This window comes from Giraffa tippelskirchi, chromosome 6 (assembly GCF_054371585.1).
Source record: "Giraffa tippelskirchi isolate mGirTip1 chromosome 6, T2T-mGirTip1v1.2.pri, whole genome shotgun sequence".
In the NCBI taxonomy this organism is placed as follows: Eukaryota; Metazoa; Chordata; class Mammalia; order Artiodactyla; family Giraffidae; genus Giraffa; species Giraffa tippelskirchi.
In genome coordinates this window covers 54,611,522-54,634,709 of record NC_137280.1, presented here as the reverse complement: position 1 = coordinate 54,634,709, position 23,188 = coordinate 54,611,522, and the positions used below count along the sequence as shown (strand labels likewise).

General features: G+C 40.7%; 1 protein-coding gene across 7 annotated transcripts in view; it reads left to right on the top strand.

Annotated features, from left to right (window-relative positions):
- The window catches only part of TGS1 (trimethylguanosine synthase 1), a 30,051-nt gene extending 10,785 nt beyond the window's left edge, over window positions 1-19,266 (top strand). For 3 of the 7 annotated variants that reach the window (XM_081504599.1, XM_081504604.1, XM_081504605.1), the window contains exons 8-13: window positions 398-704; window positions 1,039-1,191; window positions 2,760-2,903; window positions 4,808-5,024; window positions 6,549-6,627; window positions 13,928-14,328. In XM_081504599.1, coding sequence (XP_081360725.1) covers window positions 398-704; window positions 1,039-1,191; window positions 2,760-2,903; window positions 4,808-5,024; window positions 6,549-6,627; window positions 13,928-14,050 — 1,023 coding nt within the window. In that variant the 3' untranslated portion in view covers window positions 14,051-14,328. Of the gene's footprint in view, window positions 1-397; window positions 713-1,038; window positions 1,192-2,759; window positions 2,904-4,807; window positions 5,025-6,541; window positions 6,628-13,927; window positions 14,329-18,380 lie in introns of those variants that run through there. The other 4 variants (XM_081504600.1, XM_081504606.1, XM_081504601.1 and 1 more) reach the window with 3 other exon arrangements.
- The last annotated feature ends 3,922 nt before the right edge of the window (window positions 19,267-23,188 follow it).

Sequence of the window (23,188 nt, the reverse complement as noted above, 5' to 3'; positions counted from 1 at the left end):
GATCAAATAGCCTGGGCCATTGCAGAAAGTTCTGTATAGTTGGAAAAACTAAAAGTTATGGCTCAACAATAGGTGAGTGCATTTGTAATGACAATGTATGGTACAGTTATGTTTTTAGAAGACCTAATGGAAAGTTATTGGAACAGAGACATTTATTCTTTTAGTGTTGATTGCACACGGGAAGGTCATCATTTTGTGTTTAAGTGAGGTCATAGTATATCCAGGTAACACAGTGTATTTAGGTTGGAATTACTTATTCACATTAACTTATATGATGTAGTGTACATATCTGAGCTAATACTGTGACACAGCTTGTCAAGTCACAAAAGGTAAAGCAGGTAGACATGTTCTTTGTAACTGAGAATTAATTTACGCTTGTAATATCTTAACATTTCAGGTAGAAAAATTTCTAAAATGGGTTAATGAACCAATGGATGAGGAAGCATCGCCGGAGTCGGTTTCTCATAACAACGTGCAAGACCCTTGCACAAGCAGTGGCTCAGAGGAACCAGAAGTGTCTGTTGAGAAGGGGGGTGACCTGGTGGAAACGAGTGAGGCAGAACCTGGACAGTGTCCTGCCGTGTGTCCAGCTGGGGAAGTAGGAGCAGAGAAGCATGACGGGACCAGCCCAGCAGCCCCCGGGACAGATACAGAGGGCTGCGTGGCCCAGGCTGCTTCGGACCCTCGCCAGGAAGAGGCTGAAGGTGAGAATGTACCTCCACTGTCACGGGCAGAAGGTCATTGTTCTCCTTGTGCCTTTCCCTCGTTATTGCTTACGTTCATCTGCACCTCCAGACTCAGAGCCCCCTTGGCTGAACAAGCACAGTAAAATGAAAAGTTAACTCGCATCGGGAGCTATTTGAGCACCTCCATCGATGCCGTTAGACTGGTGTCTGCCACCACGCCACTGTGGGCTGCGTGTTCTGGAGCACAGCCCCAAACTCTAGTTCTTTGATGTAACCATGCTTTAGATAACTTCACCTGTGATTTCCTCTTTCTGTAGTCAGCATCTGTATTGGTTCTGTTCTTTTGTTCTAGCTGAAAGTAAGAAGAAGAAGAAGAAAAAGAAAAAGAACAAAAAGGGGCTGAATCTACCCCCTGAGATCGCTGCCGTGCCTGAGCTGGTGAAGTACTGGGCTCAGAGGTACCGGCTCTTCTCCCGTTTCGATGATGGGATTAAATTAGACAGAGGTAAAGTGGATGTGTAATTTTTAACTTCGTTTTGAAATAATTTCAGATTTATAGAAAAGTTACAAGAATTGTGAGAAACTTGCATATCCCATCTACTCAGATTGAGCTCTTTCTACCGTTTTGCCACATTTGCTTTGTCATTCTGTGTGTGTGTGTTTTCTGATCCAGGTACCCCTACCCCGTAATACTTAGGTGTGTATTTTCTAAAAACAATGATGTAACAATGATCAATTTATGTAAAAATGATAAGGTTAGAAATTTAACGTTGTTACCATATTATAATCAACAAAGTAGTGCTCACCTTTCATCAGTTATCCTAATCATGTCCTTTGTAGCATTTTTTTCCTTCCAGTGTAGGATCGTATATTACATTTATTTTTATGTTTCTTTAGTTTCCTTTAATCTGGGACAGTTCCTCAGCCTTTTTGCCTTTCATGACTTTGACATTTTCTGGAGAAGAGCCGCCAGTCATCTTTCACAGTGTCTCTCAATCTGGATATATACATGTTTTTTAAACTCAGACTCAGGTTTATTCTGTATTTTTAGCACAACTGATAGATGATTAAACAGAACATCTGATGTGCAGAAAGCTGTAAGTTAATCAGTTAACACTGGAAAGTTTTAATTCTTTCTCCAGCTTTCCTACCATGACCTTAAACAGCTAGCTTACACTCAGTTCCACAAACTGATGCTTATTTTCGTGTTGGGGCTACTTAAATATTGGTCTTTATTAACTGTCAAAATCAGGAAGTACTGATCTGTGGTGGAGTTTCTGGGGTTCCTTGAACCTCTTAAAATTATTTGTAAAATGTTGTATATCAGGGAGCATACGTAGAGTTTGTTGGGGAAATAAGACTGGATAAAAGCTGATAATTCTATAATAGGAGTTTATGTGTTTCTTCTTCTAGCAGTGAGGAGCCATTTAAAGTTTTGGTTTAAAAAAGGAGGGGAGGGAATAGGAAAACTGCTGCATCATTTTGTTCAGAGAAATATCATTCTGAAAAATGTAAATTCCTTCTGTTGGACAAGAAGGAGGAGGGCAGTGTCCTTTTCCTGTGGAATGGACACAGGACTTCATTGCTGAAGATGAAGACAACCCTACAGTTGTGCTGTCACGTCCTTGCTTTCTGCAGATTTTGCCAAGTGTCTGGTACAAATCTGGTACATTACTTCCCCTCTAGGAATGAATTGACAGCCTCAGTGAAGTTGGGGGAGTTGATCAGCTAGAACAGGTACCTTTCTATTTTCCATGATAGGCAGTCAGTTGTTACTACTTCAGACAGAAAAATCAGTATTGCTTTCTGTTATTGGAGGGGTTTTGTAAAAGAATCAGGCAAGAATTGAGGTGGTTGTTTATGTGGAAATTGGGACTGGGGATAGTACTGCTCCATTTATAACAAAATTTGTAGACCTTTCTTTCAAACTGGATAATATATGATTTTTTGAAAAGAGAAACTGAGTTTTTTTTTTAGGTATTTATTCAGTAGTATACATCAATGTTTGCTGTGTCTGTGTCTGGCTTGGCCTCTTGACACTGAATGTCCTAACAGAAGCCTCTCCCTTTGCAGAAGGCTGGTTTTCAGTTACTCCCGAGAAGATTGCCGAGCATATCGCGGGCAGGGTCAGCCAGTCCTTGGAGAGTGGCACCATTGTGGACGCCTTCTGTGGAGTTGGAGGAAATACCATTCAGTTTGCCCTAACAGGAAAGAGAGGTAATTGGTCATCAATGGTTTACTCATTAATTAACTTCAGTTTATTCAGCAGATGCTTCATTTTCCTTCAGCCCTATCTTTACTGAGATATAATCATTGATAATTTAATGCCAAATATTTAACAATAATAGTTAGCATATATTAAGACTATACTTTGTGTACTGGTGTAAGTGTTTAATATATATCAGTGTATTTAGTCAACAGTCTTGTGATATGTATCTTTGATACTTTCTGTGTTTAACAAATAAACTGAGAAATAAAACATGCAATAATTTGCCCAAGATCACACAGACCCACCTCAGCGGTGCCAAGATTATAACATGATAAGAAAGTAAAACTATTAAAATGGGAGACTGTTCTCTGGAAGAGAAGCGTAGATGGTGCAGCGGGGGAGGTGGGGTCCAGCTTTGCCCTCACCTGCTGTATGATTTTGGACTTCCTTTAATCTTAATGGAAAGGAGACATTAAATTGAGAGAACTCTGTGATACCTTTCAGCTTTGACATCCTAAGACACTAAGAACCTTTTAAATATTAGACTGTCCTCATGGTTGTTTGACTTAGGAATCCAAGAAAAGAAAACCTGTTACTATATATCTGCCAGGAACTGTGTCAAGTAGGTGGTACATGTGCTGTTTCCTGGGATGGGTTGAGGGGGGAGGCTTTATGAGACTGGACAGGTGGCCAGTGGCCACCATTCCTGGACATTGCAGTTCCCCCAGTATCTGCCAGCACCTGTTAGCACTTCGTTCACCTGCCAGATTGAGTTGCTCGTGCTTTGTTAGGCCTGAAAACAAAAATGGCTTCCAGGAGAGCACAGATGAAAACAGGGCGATTAGCCAAATATAGTTGGTGTTGAAAGTCACTTTTTTCTGTTGAATTTTTGCTATTGACAGTGTATCTCTGCATCTGTCTCCATGCTATCAATTCAGCAGATTAAGCAGCTAAAAAGCACCTTGCCCCTTTTATAAATATGAATGTTATTTAGAAGAATAGTGTTGTGGATGCATGATTTTGCAACATAGGGCTGTTGCCTGTATTCATTGTTCCAGTGATTTACTAAGTGCATTATTTCCCCAAAGCATTAACAAACCTTGAAACCAGCATTTTCTGTAATAAAGCTGTTTCCTTGACAACCAGGGTGTATGCATCAGGATTGCACTCCGCCCTTGCAGACATAAAATATTGCCACTAACATCCTGTTGCATACACAGGTGCACATGAGTAATTTACTGCAAGACATGAATGAGTCGGAATTAACTTACGTTTGCGTTGCTAATTATGAAATTGAAGTAAATTAAATGAGAGCCCGTGCGGTAAAAACATGATGTCTGTTCCCTCTACCTAAAATGTCTCATTAAACATCACCAGCAGGTGTTTTTGCATCTCTTCTTCATAACTTGGCTACATAGGTTTGTCAAAAAGTGTTTTATTTGCCTTTCTGTAGACATTGTCAAATCTGTCTACTTTTGGACATTGCCTCATCTTGAGGAAATTGGTTTTCTCTGAAATCTTAGCATTTCTAAGCTGTCTGTGCAGCCATCACCTTCCCAAGTGTCTACCGTTCAGCTGTCTACTGTGGGAGCAGGGTGCTGACCACAGACTAGGCTCAGGGGATGCTGGGTAGCCACCTCACTGCTTGCCTTGGCCCAGTAGCCTGAGTCAGACAGCTCTGCAGGCCACGTCCTTGGTCTCATTTTCTTGATGTAGCACAAGTGAATCTTCCTAGTTTAGGTGAAAATTTTAAATTAAATTCTCTCGTTTCTGTGGCCAAATCTCTCTTTAAAAAGTCTTTTTAAAAGGGACTTAAACGCACAGAAAATAAACAGACTGCTCGGAAGATGAGCTCGTCCATATAACTGACAGTCAGTATCGTTGAACTCCTCTTTCTTGTTCCTGTTTTTAGTGATTGCCATTGATATTGATCCTGTTAAGATCGATCTTGCTCGCAATAATGCAGAAATTTACGGCGTAGTGGACAAGATTGAGTTCATCTGTGGAGATTTCCTGCAGCTGGCTTCTAGTCTAAAGGCCGACGTCGTGTTTCTCAGCCCGCCTTGGGGAGGACCAGACTACACCACTGCCGAGATCTTCAACATCAGCACCATGATGTCTCCTGACGGATATCCTTTGGAAGTCCTAGAGTTCACTCAAACGGTGGTTGTGGAGAGGAAACGTGTGTGTGTGTGTGTGAAATTAGTGAACAGGAGAGATGTTCGCTAATAGCACTTGATAGATTCCAGTTTGTTTTGCATAAAAAATAACTGGTGATTGATCTCCAAAAGTTACGGCAAATATGAGGTTTTATTTCCATTGGTTACTCTCCAATTGTCCCATTAGAAAACAAGAACTAAAAGGCATTAATTGTTTGGAATTACTGTCTGGAAATCAGGGGTTTCCTCAGGACCTGTCCCTGGACTCTGGGTGACTGTCCCCTGACTTCTCTTCAGCTCACACTGACCTGAGTTCTCTGTGTCTCCAAGTTCTGCCTGTTAACTCCTCCAGGTTACTGGAGCAAACCCCTTATTTCAGGAAGAATAGCATGTGTTATTTTTCCTTTTATCTCGATTCCCCAGAGGAGTCATTTATGGCTCTTAACAGGAATTGGTTTAAATCGCTAATGAAAATTTAGAAAAATACAGTGGACAGAGTTACTTGTCTTTATTCTTTACTAGAAAGGTGTGGTTATTGTGCTTTCCCATTCATCCTGTTTTCACAAAAACTAGGAAATAGCAGAAAGAAAGAGTGTGTGTTTCTAGCTGTTGGTTTCCTACCCCTAGGATAATCCAATACATGGATTAAACTTCTAACCCCTGACCTGTTGGAGACGGTTCAGTCAGTTCAGTCGCTCAGTCGTGTCTGACTCTGTGACCCCATGGACTGCAGCACACCAGGCTTCCGTGTCCATCACCAACTCCTGGAGTTTACACAAACTCATCTCCATTGAGTCGGTGATGCCATCCAACCATCTCATCCTCTGTCTTCCCCTTCTCCTCCTGCCTTCAATCTTTCTCAGCATCAGGGTCTTTTCCAATGAGTCAGTTCTTCACATCAGGTGACTAGAATATTGGAGTTTCAGCTTCATCATCAGTCCTTCCAATGAATATTCAGGACTAATTTCCTTCAGGATGGACTGGTTGGATCTTCTTGCAGTCCAAGGGACTCTCAAGAGTCTTCTCCAACACCACAGTTCAAAAGCATCAATTCTTCTGCGCTCAACTTTCTTTACAGTCCAACTCTCACATCTATACGTGACCACTGGAAGAACCATAGCTTTGACTAGACGGACCTTTGTTCTCTTTTAGGTCTCAATAGAGGTTACTGTTGGGCTTCTCAGGTGGCTCAGTGGTAAAGAATCTGCCTGTAATGCAGGAGACCCAGGTTCGATCCCTGGGTCTGGAAGATCCCCTGGAGAAAGGAATAGCAACCCACTCCAGTTTTCTTGCCTGGAAAATTCCATGGATAGAGGAACCTGGAGGGCTACAGTCCATGGGGTCTCAGAGTTGGACATGACTGAGCAACTAACACACACATAGAGCACTGTTCCATACCAGAATACATTTGGGTTATGATATAACAGTTGAAGAACATAACTCTGATCGGAAATCAACTGCTGTTTTTGTTACTTTTCCTTAACTACTGTCTACCTTTGAAATTTTCAGACTTTCCCAGAAGATCACTAATAATATCGTTTTTTTTCTTCCAAGAAATGCTGATATCGACCAGGTAAGCTGTTACTGAAGATCTTCTATGAACCTCTGGTGTGACTGTTACAGAGACTGGACAGAAAAAGATACAGGGTATTTCTTTACTTGAGAACATAGTTATGAGAAGTGCCTGGCTTTTTTTTTTTCTCTATTATTAGAAAACTGGAAGTGCTTAGCAGTTAAGTCTACCCATGCCCATTTCATCCCGTTCATCTCCTTGGCTCCCGGCGTACATGACTATAAACAGAACACTCAGGGCTTTTCATTCCATGTCCTGAAAGGATGAATGTGTTGTGTTCCAATCTTGCACACCTGACATAGCCTAGATATCTTTACTGAAGCCTGCCTTGAGAATAGGTGTTACGTATTCCTAAAAATGACAGCCTCAATGGAAATACACAGACAGATGAAACCTTAATGTGACCAACAGTTTTTTCTATAGTCTTTAGGTGTAGGGCACTTGACTAACTTTCACATATCCTTGTTCTGTTCTTATCACAAATATTTATTTTAAACATGTTGTTTTTTTTCCTAGAATAATAACTGCTTCACAGAGATCTGAGGATGTCTTGGTTTCATGCTTTCATTGATGTGTTTTGTAAGCACTTATCACTCCAGTGTCCTGGCCTGGAGGATTCCATGAACTGTATAGTCCATGGGATCGCAAAGAGTCGGACACAACTGAGCAACTTTCACTTTCATCACATATCTGCTTTGTGCTAAGTATGCTGTTGAGAATCTTTGGTCTTTCATCTTTAAATTTTACTCCAGCATTGCTGGGTGTTGGTTTTTCCTTTCTTTCCCGTTTGGCACTCTGAGAGCCGACTCTCATTGAGCTTTGTTCATCATGTTTTACTCTGAAATTATCTCCATTATTTATTCAGCTATGTTCTTACCATCTTTTTCCCTTTATTGGGACATCTATTACATGAAAGTTAATGTCCCATAACTGTATCTTCTGGTGTTTTGTCTCCTTTGTCCTTCTGGGAGATTACTTTTGTCTATTCTTCATTCCTCACATATATAAATTCTTTCTAGCCCATCTAATGTGTTTTTTGAAGAATAAATGAAATAAGAGGTAAAGCATTTTTCACAGTCCCTCCAGCCCATAAATGTTCAAAAATTCTTGTGTCTGTTACTCAGAAGATCCTGTCATAAAGTTATTGTGGAAAGAATGTAAACATTACTAAGATTTGAAAGAGGTAAAGATGTCATGATTTCTCTAGAGAGGAGAGTAGACATCTTTAATATTTGTAAATGGGGACTTCCCTAGTGGTCCAGTGGTAAGACTCTGCTTTCACTACAGAGGGCATGGGTTCCATCCCTGATCAAGGAACTAAGATCCCACAAACCATGAGGCACAAACACCACCCCCCCAAAATTGTAAAATGACAGAATCTAATTTATAAACACACATTCCAGATTGTAGATTTTTCTCTTCTCCTCTACTAACCAGTAACACTTATGCACTGAACATGTTCTTGTGTTAGTTTGTTAGGCTTTCCCATCTTTGCTTCATCTGCTTAATCTTTGGAATGCTGGATCTCAGATCTGGCTGCAAATTAAATCACCTGAGTAGCTTTTTTTTTTTTTTAATTGTGGTAGAACATTCATGACAAAATTCACCCTAAATCACTCGGAAGCATACGATCCAGGAACGTTAAATACATTCATGTTGTGGTACAGCCGTGAGCACCATATGCCTCAGTACTTTTCTGTTTTCTGACACTGCAGCTCTGTACCCAGCACAGACTGACTCCACATCCGTCCACCTCTGCCCCCAACGCCCAGCTTCTACCCTCTGTGTCTGTAAATCTGACTATTCATACATACCTCAGTAAGTGGAGTCACACAATGTTTGTCCTTCTGTGTCTGGCTATTTTCACTTAGTATAATGTCCTTAAGGTTCATCCATGTTGTAGCATGTGTCAGAATCTTCCTTTATTCTTAAGGCTGAATGACATTCTGTTGTATGCACACACGTTTTGTTCGTCCTGTCACCTGTCTGCGGACATTCAGGGTTGTTTCCACCTTTTGACTGCTGTGGATAATGCTGCTGTGAACACAGGTGTACACACGTCTGGTCAAGTCCTTGCTTTCAGCTTTCCTGGTTATGTATCCACAAATGGAACAGCTAGATCACATGTGATGATTCTATTTTTAGGTTTTGGACTGTTCTCCATAGCAACAGAATGATTTTACCTTCCCAACAGTAGTTTCGCAAGAGTTCTGACTTGCCCACAGTCTCAGTAACATTTGTTATTTTGTTTGGTAATAACTGTCCTAGTGGGTATGGAACAGTACCTCACTGTGCTTTTAACTTATGCTTTCCTAAGTGATGCTGAGCATCTTTTCTTGTACATGTGTTCTGGGTATTAACCCTTTACTGGATATATGCTTTCCCAGTTTTTTCTCATCCTATGGGTTGCCTCTGAAGTGTTTTTTGTTACTCTTATTGTTGTTGTTCTGGCTACACCGCACAGCCTGGGGGATCTTAGTTCCCCCTCCAGGGACTGAACCTGAGCTCCCTGCAGTGAGGGTGCAGAGTCCTAGGGACTGGCTCACCAGGGAAGTCCCTTTACTCTCTCAGTAGTGCCTTCTAATGCACAAAATGTTTTCATTTTGATGAAGTTCAACTTAGCTAATTTTTTTGTTTGTTGCTTGTGCTTTTGATGTCATCTCCAGAAATGATTACCGAATTCAGTGTCTTGAAGATTTTCTCCAGTTTTCTTCTAAGAGTTGTACAGTTGTCACTGAGTGGCTTTTTTAAACTACTGATACTCAAGTCTACTGGGGAAGATTCTCTCCAATTTATTTTCTGGGATGAGGCCCACACATGAATTTTTAAAATCCCCCAAGTGATTGTCATGTGCCGCCAGAAGTAAGATTCTCTGGGTTAAAAGAAGAGGAAACAGAATGAACAAGTCTGAGCTCTTCCTCTGAGTTTTAAGGGGATAATCTTAGATCTTGGTGCTTGTCATCTACTGGTGAGCTTTGTGTCTAAACATCAGGTCTCTCAGGTAGTGTGTGCTATGACAGGAGAAATAAAAAGCACTCTCTCCTGGCTTTATGTATTTTTATATCAAATTGAATAGTAAACGTAACATCTGCTACTCATGTGACTCAGATCTGCGTTCTAGATTCCAGGATAAGGCTGAGCCTATTCCATAATTCTGTTTTTCTTGCATGTAAATATTACACATCAAGAAAAGGGAAAAAAATTTTTAAGAAAAAAATTATTGTACATCATAACTAGTCTCACAGGAGGCTAGATGATCCTTCTATTACACATTAGATGGGATATTTGGGTACTTGAATGACAATAGGAAATTCACTATCACGAAAGTTCGAGTGAGTACATTTTTTCTAGTTAAATGAACGCTTGCCCAAGGAGAAAGTGAGCTTTTTTTCTTGCATTTTGGTTTACTTCACACACCTGCCAGAATTGCAGTTGGTAGCTAGCTCATTCACATATTCTACCTCTAGAGGGAGTAATGATACTAGAGAACAATAAAAATCAAAAAAACACTTGAAATTTCAGGTGCATTATACCGGTATTGAATTTGGATCAAGTTACTGTGGGAAATCAGCTTTTCTTTTTAAAATGAAGAAAATCTATCCACGTATAGGATTTTTTTTTCCAGTTTTAATCTGTTTAATATATTTTCATAACTTCCTTTTTGAATGTATTTTTAATTGGAAGATGGTTGCTTGACATTGTTGTGTTGGTTTCTGCCATACATCCACATGAATCAGCCCCAGATACACCACATGTAGGATTTTTTAAATGAGAGAAGAGATGGTACTGCAAGATTTAGAAAGAGCAGAGTGGCATGCTTGACATGAAGTCGAGTTCATGAAAGTCCAGTTCTTAGTTGTACTTCCTTTTCAAACAGACTGGCATTTCTTTTGGTAAACATAGTGTATTTAGGTCCAATACCAAAAATATAGCCTGTAATTGGGAACGGCTGATTTTTATCTATTTACTTCTTTGCTTCCCTTCCCCTCCCTCCTTCCTCTTCCTCTTCTTCTCCCTCTCCTTCCCCCACCCCTCTCAATTTATTAAACTTAAAAAAGGGGAAGGAACCAGATGACATTTTGTCAGTTAAACCTACTAGTGAAAAATAAAGACAGCTGTAAATTGATGGCAATAAGTTTGCTTGAATCAAAATATTGTTTATTGCCTTGAACTACATAATTTTTAGTTACATAGTTATAATTTCAACTCCAGAATTCTAACCTTGAAAACGTAAGTACTTGTGAAAATATCTTTTAAAAACACAAAAAGACTAAGGTTAGAAATCATTTTTAAATAGAACACACTTAAAGTAACATACCAATTTTGTTTTAAATTTCTTTCTAAACACTAGATGGGTGTTTTCGATACTTGCTTTAGTTGTCCATCATCTGAGTCTCCTGGCTAGAATGTGAGATTCCCGAATGCATCCTTTGGTTTTGGTGCACTCCACTGCCTAGAGGGCTTCCCTCATAGCTCAGTCGGTAAAGAATCTGCCTGCAATGCCGGAGACCTGGGTTCGATTCCTGGGTCGAGAAGATCCCCTGGAGAAGGAAATGGCAGTCCACTCCAGTATTCTTGCTTGGAAAATCCCATGGACAGAGGAGCCTGGTGGGCTACAGTCCATGAGGTCGCAAGAGTCGGATACGACTTAGCAACTAAACCACCAAACCACCACCACTGCCTAGAACAAAAACCCTTAAGCCATTTACTCAGTAGTTGTTGAATAAAATAATTTGTCATAGACCTCAAAAACTCCCACGTAAGACATCTTCATTCCTTTTTCTACCCAAAACCCCCAAGCGCAGGAAACCCTACCTTCTCAGATTTATTTTAATGTAATTCTGTGTATGAATTACACGGTGCTCTTTTCAGGGAGATTGGTAATATTCCTGCTTTTTAGATTTAGGAAGCCAAACCTCATCTTAATGGCTTTCTGCATTGATGAGCAAGTATAGGTAGAACTGAGATGTGGCCGCTTGCCTCTGGCTGCTCTGCTCTCCCTGTTCCAGCAGATTTTTTGCTGCTGTTTCAGCTCAGCGCCACTTCTCTTCACCCACCTCATCTCTCCTGCTTCCCTTCCTCTTCCTCTCAATCCCCACCCTACACCCAGAGAAGACTTCTGCTTTGCCAGTCTCACTTTCTTTATGTAAATCACTATTTAAAGGAATGGGAGAAATACTGTGCTTAAGTTATATCTTAATTCATAGATAAATTACTGTGAAACAGTTACATTTTAAATATGCTAGTCGATAATGCCTTTCATTGGTTAAAGACAAAATTCTTCATTTGCCCTTCCATGTGAAAAATCAGACTGGCACAAAGATTGCTGTTGTTTAGACACTCAGTCATGTCCAGCTGTTTGTGACCCCGTGGACTGCAGCACGCCAGGCTTCCCTGTCCTTCACCATCTCCCAGAATTTGCTCAAACTCACATCCATTGAGTCAGCGATGCCATCCAGCCATCTCATCCTCTGTCGTCCCCTTCTCCTCCTACCTTCAGTCTTTCCCAGCATCAGGGTCTTTTCTAATGAGTTGGCTCTTTGCAACAGGTGGCTAAGGTATTGAAGCTTCAGCTTTAACATCAGTCCTTCCAATGAATATTCAGGGTTTATTTCCTTTAGGATTGACTGGTTTGATCTTGCTGTCCAAGGGACTCTCAAGAGTCTTCTCCAACACCACAGTTCAAAGGCATCAGTTCTTTGGCGCTCAGTCTTTTTTATTGTCCAGCTCACACATCCATACATGACTACTGGTAAAACCATATCTTTGACAATGCAGACTTTTGTCAGCAAAGTGATGTCTCTGCTTTTTAATACACTGTCTAGGCACAAAGATATCAGAATAGAAAACGAAACGCTTCTTTCTTCCTAATAATTGCTGCTCCGAAATGACTTCACTGTTTTTCATTTCTAGTTTTACTTTAATTATTTTATGCCTTTTTAGTTAATAGTGGGATGTATACATGTATCTTCTCATTGTAACAGATACTGTTTGACTTCTGCTGTCATCTATCCGTATTGATAAAAACACAGCCATCTCTTTGCACCTCTGTGGGAGAGGTTGATATCAACATTGTTACTTTCCTAGTGGGACAACCTCTTTTTTGTCTTTCAGTGTGTACCCGTGGAATGACCTTTGCTTCTTCCCTATTTCTGTATCTGTGATGTTATTCTAAGAGAAAGTTGAAGTGCTTTAGAATACATGCTCATTGATGATACACAGTAAATCTTCCTTCCCGCTGGAAGCTGGTGGAGCACGTGTAGTACCACTGAGATTAGATGTCTCACCTCCAAACCAGTCCCTGGTACTCCAGGAGCCCCCTCTCCCCCACTCCCTGTCTCCAAACGGCACCTCTCTTTCCAGAACACACAGCTGCAGTGTTGACGGTTACAAGGACAGGACTGCAGACGTATGCACCTCTGCTGTTGGTACTGGTCCCTGGTACTCCGGGAGCCCTCTCTCTCCGACTCCCTGTCTCCAGGTCTCTGACTCCCAGACTTCCACTGCATCTCCCTTTCCATTCACCCCCCTGCCACCCTCAACAAACTGATCTCTGGTGATGTAATCATGGTTAGAAGGGAGTGTATTTGCTAGTAATAGACCTGAGAAGTTAGACGAAAGATGCTGGACTAAAATGAAACTTTGTGTAAGGACTTAGGGTAGTAAAGCATTGCTCATGTGAAGCATCCTTTTGAGGTTAACTCTTCGGAGGTAGAGAGATGGTGGTGCTTTTAGCTTCTCAATAACGGGGTCAGTCACCGTATACGAGTAGACCTCAAAAAGAGCAGTATGTTTAATCACAATAAATGGGGGCGGGGAGACACACGCAAGAGTAGCAGGTGGAGGAGGTAATTCAAGCTGGGAGAACAGCGCAGAGCCCACCCCGAAAGCAAGGGTCAGGTCATGGAAGCTGGAGCTCCCGTGAGAAATGGCCAGGTCTGGCTCGCTCTCTGATGTGTTCTGTCTTAATAAATAAACCTGATATTCGGGAAGGATATGTTGATTTTCTGTTCCTCTAAATTCTGTAACTTCTGGCTTTGGAGAGATTAGGTCGTATACAATAACATAGTACTATGATCCTACCTGTAATGTCAGAAGTGTCTGAAACAACAAGTATTTCTGCCACCAAACGCTTCACTAATACCCACCTGGAAAGTGACAGTGAACATTTGAGATGCCTTATTATTAGAAAGTCTTAAATTAAAAGCCTGAGTGGTATTGTCTGATAAAGCATCTGAATGGAAGGTTTATTTTGAAATCATGCTTATGTACATATGACTTTCTTCTGTTCCATTTTCAGGTGGCATCCTTGGCTGGGCCTGGAGGGCAAGTGGAAATAGAACAAAACTTTCTTAATAATAGATTGAAAACAATCACTGCTTATTTTGGGGACCTGATCCGAAGATCAACCTCTGAATCATAAATGAGGTGGGACAGAGACCAAAAGGTCATGTAGCAGTCAGATTATCATTCACCGGAATTTCTCTCTGTGCTCATCAATGTTTTGTGCCCAGAGTCTAGTGGGTATTTGTGCCCAAATACACATTTTCCCCCACTGGTGCAGTACTATGTGAAATTTGCTTTTAAGCGTCCATTTATTTTATAGTTAGTGTTTTTTAAGTTTCTATGGGGAAAAAATGAAATATGTTTTATAATGTAAAAGTTTATATTCTTTTTCTATTAAAATGGCAGTCAACAGAGGAAGAATATGTGTGTCTTAATTATTCATCTAAAAAGTGTGTTTAGGTCATTTTTACAAGTAGGTGAGAATTCCTGGACATGCGGCTCTCTGGCCACTGGGGATGTGGGATCTTTATCTTCCAATAATACAGGTGAATTAAACATTAAACAAAACATGGCTTTGGCTGGGATGGAGCCAGGGGATTGAAATAGAGAATTTCCAGTAAATATTAGAAAAAAATAAATAAAAAGCAACTGGGTTGGAGAATGGAGCAATGCTAACTTGAGTCTCTTGAAACTTGATGAAGTTTTCCTGTTTGCCTTACAGTATGGTAGCAGTTGAACTGATCATTAAGGATTAAATTAATTTCTTTTTAATCTGCAACATCAAAATCTGTTAGCGGTCTAGGTTTTTACTACTTTTTCATCGGGTAGCATTAGTGTCTATACCGTAAACCTGTCACTATTTTTTAAACAATGGCAGCGTTGGTCATCCACAGCTCTATACATGGCCCTTAGCACTAGAATATGCTTATTGGCCTCTTGGGGTGGGAGGTGGGAGGGGTAAAAGCAGATATCCAAAATCACCAATTATTTTTTAGTTTTTGTCACTTAACCTTTCATGCATATACTTTGTCCACAATGCATTTCCATGCTTGTATGTTGTTAATTTTAAAACTAATTTGTCTTACTGAACATACATGACTGTGTGCAAATAGAACAGGAAGCCTAACCAGGGTTAAAATGCGCCTGCCTGCTGATGGCACAGATATAGCTGACTTATAAAGTGACTCACTGATAGATTACCAGTGGTCCAAAGAACTTATCAAGCAACCTCGTTTTCAAATAAAATCTTCCTTAGAAGCCAAATCATGTTCTAGTCCAACTCGTTTTGGTTTTTTCTTCTTACTGTGAAACTTTTTAAAGATACTTTTATAAAAGTGAATATATATTCCAGCAATTTAAATACAAAGTTAACACACCTACCCTACCATCCTCCCCTGCCTTGACCCTTCCTCTGCATCCCCATTGCTCACATTTCCACTCCTGTTCCTAAAGGCAACCACTGTTGACACTTTGGTGTGTATCCTTTAAGACACTTCTCTGTTCAGTGTAACCTTGTCCTCACACAGTAGCGGGGGTTGGAATTGGATTGATTTTTGTTTTTAATGTCTTACAAATTTTTCCACATAACTACATATATGTCTTCTAACAGTCACATAATACAAATCTATGAGAATTTCTTTAACCATTACCCAATTATGAACTCATATTGTTTCCAGTTTTTGCAGTTGCAGATAGTACTATAGTGTCTATTTTTAAGTAGCGTAAGTTCCTAGAAGTGGAATTTTTAAGTCAAAGGTCATGGTTATTTTTTTATTTAGTGTATCATGTTGGATTGCCCTACAGAAATGTATATTCTCATTAGCTATGCATGAAACAGACTGGTTTTCCCCACAGCCTCAAAAACATCATATATTTTCACTTCTGTCACCAGTCTCAACAAAGTTATTTTCATTTGCATGTTCTGATGACTAGTAAGTGTGAGCAGTTTTTCATTTATTTATTACCTAAAATACATGTGTTAGGCATCTAATGTTTTCACCAAATGAATAGCTAATTGCCAAATCATTTACTATCAAATGAGCTAACATTTCTCCATCAGTTTGAAGTTTGACCTTCGTGTGTGTGTAATATTCTGTTTGTAAAATTTTTTTTTCCATCAGTCACTCATCCATTCTGGTGCTGTATGTTTTTGTGTGTGTGTCATATGTTTTTGATTACTGTAGTCTTTGTTATATGTGTTGATAGTTTTGGCTTCTATTATTAGTGTCTTAAGTTTTTCTTGGCTCTTCTTGAGCATTTTTACTTTTTTAGATAAACGTGGATTTATCAAGGTCTATTTTAAAAACCCCAACCTTTGGGATTTTTAATTTTCAGTTTAGAAAGACTGATACCTTCACAGCATTGAATCTTTCTCTCCAGAAACTTATGAAAAGTCCCTCCATTATTCTGATCTTTTATGTCTTCCAGTAACGTGTCATTTTAATTGTATAAATCTTCTATATTTTTTGCCATGTTTATTGCTTGATGCTTCACACTTTTTGTTTGATTTTGAATAGGATCTTTTTTGTTGTTACATTTTCTAACAAGTGTATTGTGTGTGTGAAACAGTGCTTTTGTTTTCTTCCTTACATCCAGTCACCTTAGAACTCTGATAGTTCTGATAGCTTTTCCGTCATTTCAATTTGATTTTCTAAATAGGGATCATGACATCTACATGAGTTGTTCTCTTTGCTGACATGTATGCCTCCTAATATTCTTTTCCTGTTGCATTGGTTAGGACACCAGGAGTGTCATGATAATGGCGTTTTTTTCCCTTGCTTTTTATTTTACAATGAAAGGTTAGAAACATTTTTCTGAATGTTATTGCAGTAGCATTAAAATTAAAGATACTGTTTTTCTTTCCTAGAGTTTTTTGTTCATATTTAATAAAATACTAAATTACTTTTGAAATTTCCAATTATTCAACCATACCTGCATTTTGTCTTTAATTCCTGCTTTATCATAGTGTATTATCTTAGTTCACTGATGGATTTCACTTGAAGAGTTTACTTTGTTCTGGTTTGTTTATGTTTTTCATGTGTGTATGTGCCTTGTTTGGTTTTGGTATCAGAGTTAGACTATTCTGGCAGAATACTCTGGAAAGTATTTTATTTTTTTCTGTGTCCTAAATAACATTAATCTTTTTATTACATTTTTTTTAAGTGTCTTGATAAGTTTAATTTTAATTCCCTGAAAAATACATGTTCACTTAGATGTTGGTTTATTGATATAAAGTTAGTACATTAGCTCATACTTTCTTTCATTCTTTAACTTTTCATTTGTTAATAATTTCTGTCATAAAAATGTTGGAAAACAAGCACAAAAACTTTTCATACAGTGTTTATTCATCTTCCTAAATGTTAATGTCTTATCTCAGGCTCTTTATAAGAAGACCCAGACAATTCTGAATGAAATAGTACAGGAATGTAAGGGGTAACATGAAATGCCCCCATAGCCCTCACCAGTCAAGGTCACGGCCTGACCAGCGCCAGGCCAGACTTAAGCCCAGCCAGTGCTTCCTCACCTTCTGGGAGTTGTCTGCTACCATCATAATGCTGCCATGTCTGTGTCAGTATGTACTGTTAGCTTTTTTATTAACTTAGCTAATTTTAAAAAACAAAATTATTTGAAAAAGAAATTCAAACGTTGCCAAAAATGAAAAAAATCACCATCACTTTTAAATTTATATATTAATTTTTAAAGTGCATCCATTTACTTCCGAAATGGTATGTATACACTCTGAGAAACAGCAGAATGGTGCGTGGCAAAGATGATACAGGGGCTTCCTTGTTGGCTCAGTAGTAAAGAGTCTGTCTGCCAGTGCAGGAGACATCAGTTCAATCCCTGGGTCAGGAAGATCCCCTGGAGAAGGAAATGGCAACCCACTGCAGTATTCCTGCCTAGGAGATCACACAGACAGAGGAGCCTGGTTGGGTACAGTCCGTGGGGTCACAAAAGAGTAGGACACAACTTGGCGACTAAATACACACAACAGAGTCCTATGGTCCCCAAGGAGCTGGCAGGTGTGACCTGGCCTGTTTGCTGTGCCTTGAAAGGCTGCCCTAGGGACAGTGGGAAGACACACGTGGTTTCCCAGGTGAACAAGTTGGGACAAGACATTCCAGGCAAGGAATCAGCAGTTAGAAGACACGAAGGCAAAAGAATGCCAAGTATGTTTAGGCTTCGGTGAATGTCAGACTCCTGGAGGAGCTGCAGAAGCGTGAGCTGGTATCCTGGGTGGAGCAAGGGAGCCCCAGCTGTACCCCAGAAACAGTGGGGGGCCTTGCATTATCTACACACTGGGTCCCAGCTACCGCAGCTTTCAAGCAGCAATCCATGTAAATGGTATCTCAAGAAGCCGCAGCAACTAGACCATGACATGAGAACATCTAAATTTCTGTTGGCCACAGAGCACAGGAACTGCCAAAAGCTTGTTTTTGTTTGCTGTTTGCTGTTTACGTTCACAGATGACCCGAATGCTCTCCGTGGTCCCTGGAGGAAGCTTCCCCCTACAGTCAAGGGATGTGCACCTGGCAGTGAGAGGACCCAGAGGAGAGGCAGACCCAGGAGGTGCGGGAGACGGAACCCACTGGGGCATCAGCTGCTTACCGCATCTTCTCAGTGGGCGCTCAGCATCTAGAGTCCCTGCAGACACAAAACCATCTTTTCAGCAAGAGGAGAACAGGTCAATCCCCAGCTTTAAATGGAGAAGGTGGGACTTTACTGATGGTGCAGTGACTGACTCTCTGTTCCCAATGCAGGGGGCTCAGGTTCAATCCCTGGTCAGGGAACTAGATTGCACGTGCTGCAACCACGAGTTTGTATGCCATAGCTAAAGATCCCATATGCTGCAACTGACACCCGTCACAGTGAAATAAATTTTTTTTAAAAAATGGAGAAGACACTCTGGGACTAAATAGGATGCCTAGTGGAAATGCTGAAGAATGTCAGTGGGAATCATCTAAATCCACACTGTTCAACAGAAAAATAATATGAACCACAAGTGTAATTGTAAAATTTTCTAGTAGCTACTTTAATGATAGGAACAAACAGGTGAAATTAACTTTACTGAAAATATTTTATGAACTTGTAAATGATATTTAAAAAATTAGTAATGGAGCGTTTTACCTTTTTTCTTACTAGGTTTTGAACATCCAATGTGTACTTTAAACTTATAGTACATCTCAATTTGTATCAGCTACAGTTCAAATATTTGGTAGCCACTTGTTGATTGCTACTGGCTCCCGTTTAAATAGTGCTGATCTAGACTTCGGGAGAACAAAAAAGAACACTTTTTTTTTTCATTTTGAGGCTTTTGGTCCCTTGTAATTAAATCTAAAATGCTTTCCCAGCTTAGGAATTGAGATTTCATTCTTAGGTGATAGGCAGTCATAGGACTTCAAGCTGGAAAGTGAAATGACCAGATTTACATTTTACAGCACGGGATGAAACACCGTAAAAATTCTTCCTCCTCCTTCCAACTAGAAATACAGAGATTGGTCTTTTACAGTATTTCAGATAAGCCAGTACTCGGCAAGTCCAAATTAAGGTTGTTCTAGTTCAATTGGCCCAACTGAAGTATATTTAGAATTTTTTAATCCTTTAAATAATTAAGAATTATATAACTGAGATTTAAAATGGTAAATGTATACGCTGGAGATTTCTGTTGTAACTGTTAACAGCCACTCCTTCCTGAGCCTAGACTTCCTGTGGAGCTTGGATGGATCTGCATTCTTCCAGGCCTGACAGCCTCTCCCTGGGAGGTAATGAAGAGCTCAGATTCCAGGAGGGATGAACTTGCATTCTGGGAAACCCCTTCTAAGGGAAAGCAGAACCACTCACTGTTTTAAGACATAGGCTTTCTTCATTCAATTTCATTTTCTTCAAATGATTTTCTAGTAAATTAAAAAAAAAAAAGCATGTAGACATTAATTTACATGAGGAAATACAAATAGTATGCAGACAGAAGAAATAACATTTATTCTTATTATCATTTACATTTATTCTTATTATCATTTACTAAATGTGGCAGGTACTGCAAGACTTTGGAGATCATCACACCAATAAATGCGGCCTTAAGATAACAGTTTATAGCTCATCAGTTAAGAATTTAAAAATAGTAACATCCATGCCAGGCTGTTAGGGTAAAACAGTTCACTCCTTCGCTGGCTGTTCATCATTCCTGCCTTCTGCAGAAGCAGTAGAATGGAATCTGAGAAACTGCAATCTGGGTCTTTTAAACCCAGATCCAACAGTCAGTTCCTGAAGTGGAGTCAAGGGTCTCAAGTCAGTACTTGAATTAAGACCCTTACCCAAGTCAATCAGTGCTAAGGGCAAGGTGGACTTGGAGTGTTTCAATTTAAACTCTGCCTTGATGCTCCCTAAACGCCCAGTGAAGTACAGTATCACTTGGTTTGGGGTCAATAATCCATGCTTCATCACAGAGGATATGATTAGTGGTTGCCAACCTACCAGTCATTCCTAAAGGGTCTGAGTTTCTCTGCTATGATTTGTGCTGATGATTCCTCATCCCTGTTCTCAGAGTGGGCCCCAAGTAGCCAAAGCCAACCAGTATAGTCCCATCTGCTCTGTCATAGGGCTTCTCAGGTGGCTCAGAGGTAGAGAATCTGCCTGCAAATGCAGGAGACACAGGTTCTTCCCTGGGTTGGGAAGATCCCCTGGAGGAGGAAATGGCAACCCACTCCAGTATTCTTGCCTGGGAAATCCCATAGACAGAGGAGCCTGTGGACTACAGTCCACAAGGTCTCAAAGAGTTGGACATGACTTAGAGACTGAACAACAACAACATTTAACATGGTCTTACCTGCATCACTTCCTGGATGCAGGAAGAGCCATTTGCTAGCCCAGCCCTAGATCATCACAGGCAGCCAAGCAGAGAAAACGCTTGCCATCAGCACAAGATATCCTCTCTGCAGGGACACAGCCCCACGTGGCTGACTCCAACTATGGTAAGACGGAATAATGTGGGGCTCACGTGGGTGGAGAGGGCTCTCAGTGCTGTGTTGGACAAACTCATCTAATACACATACCAGCTCTGTGATGTTTGCAAAGAAGACACTTACTGGAAGATGTAATGTGCCAGTTTGAATCCGGTCAGAGGGCTTGGGGCCAGGGCCTCCCCTGGCTGGTGATTAGGGCAGGGGCCGGGGGCCTGAGCGTCAGAGATGTGAGTGTGGACTCTGGGTTGGTTGGTCTGCACTGAAAAGCCTCTTCTTGGCAAGCTGATACCTCTAGGAACTGGCTACCCTGGGTGGGCAGACTCTAGGGTGAGCAAAGCCTCAGATGTCCCAGAATGTAAAAACTTGGTTATTACAGAAGGGACAACAGGTCAACAACTTGGCTTAAACTGATTCAGTTCAGTCATTCAGTTGTGTCCAACTCTTTGCGACCCCATGGACTACAGCACACCAGGCTTCCCTGTCCATCACCAACACCCAGAGCTTGCTCAAACTCATGTCCTTTGAGTTGGTGATGCCATCCAACCATCTCATCCTTTGTTGTCCCCTTCTCCTCCTGCCTTCAATCTTTCCCAGCATCAGGGTCTTTTCCAGTGAGTCAGTTCTTCACATCAGGTGGCCAAAGTATTGCAGTTTCAGCTTCAGCATCAGTCCTTCCAATGAATATTCAGGACTGATTTCCTTGAGGATTGACTGGTTGATCTCCTTGCTGTCCAAGGGACTCTCAAGAGTCTTCTCCAGCACCACAGTCAAAAGCATCAGTTCTTTGGTGCTCAGCTTTCTTTATAGTCCAACTCTCACATCCATACATGACTACTGAGAAAACCATGGCTTTGACTAGAGGGACCTTTGTTGGCATAGTAATGTCTCTGCTTTTTAATATGCTGTCTAGGTTGGTCATAGCTTTTCTTCCAAGGAGCAAACTTCTTTTAATTTCATGGCTGCTGTCACCATCTGCAGTGATTTTGGAGCCCCCGAAAAATAAAGTCTCTCACTGTTTCCATTCCCCATCTACTTGCCATCAAGTGATGGGACAGGATGCCATGATCTTAGTTTTCTGAATGTTGAGTTTAAGCCAACTTTTTCACTCTCCTCTTAAACTGATTAGATTAGAGGAAAAATGTCTTTGTATAGTACCTGTGGGGCTTCCCAGGTGGCGCTAGTAGTAAAGCTTGCCAATACAGAAGACAGAAGAGACTCATGTTTGATCCCTGGGTCAGGAAGATCCCCTGGAGAAGAAAATGGCAACCCACTCCACTGTTCTTGCCTGGGAAATCCCATGGACAGAAAAGCCTGGTGGGCTACAGTCCATGGGTCACAGAGTCAGACACAACTGAAGCGACTTAGCACACACTCACACATGGTACCTGCAACTTTTCTCTACGGGTAAGCTTACTTTAAAATTCAGGAATTTCCCTAGCTGCCCTGAAAGCTTAGTTGGTAAAGAATCCAACTGCAACGCAGGAGACCCCGGTTTGATTCCTGGATTGGGAAGATCTCCTGGAGAAGGGATAGGCTACCCACTGCAGTATTCTCGGGCTTCCCTGGTGGCTCAGCTGGTAAAGAATCCGCCTGCAATGCGGGAGACCTGGGTTCGATCCCTGGGTTGGGAAGATCCCTGGAGAAAGGAAAGGCTACCCACTCCAGTATTCTGGCCTGGAGAATTCCATGGACAGAGGAGCCTGGCAGGCTACAGTCCATGGGGTCACAAAAAATTGGACACGACTGAGCAACTTTCACTTTCACTGCAATGAACACCGGGATACATGTGTCTTTTTCAATTATGCTTTTCTCAGGTTATATGCCCAGTAGTGGGATTGTTGGGTCATTGTTGCTAATTTTTTAAGGATTCTCCATACTGTCTTCCACAGTGGCTGCATCAATTTACATTCCCACCAACAGTGCAAGAGGGGTCCCTTTTCTCCACACCAGCTCCAGCATTTATTGTTTGTAGATTTTTTGATGATGGCCATTCTGACGAGCATGAGATGATATCTCATTGCAGTTTTGATTTGTATTTCTCTAATAATGAGCGATGTTGAGCATCTTTTCATGTGTTTATTAGCCATCTGTAGGTCTTATCTAAATAAACATCTGTTTAGGTCTTTGGCCCACTTTTTGATTGGGTTGTTTGTTTTTCTGTTATTGAGTTGCATAAGCTGCTTGTATATTTGGAAATTAATCCTTTGTCAGTCGTCCTATGGCTGATCCATGTTGATGCATGGCAGAAACCAACACGATATTGCAATTATCCTTCAATTAAAAATAATTAATTAAGAGGAAAAAAAAAGATAACA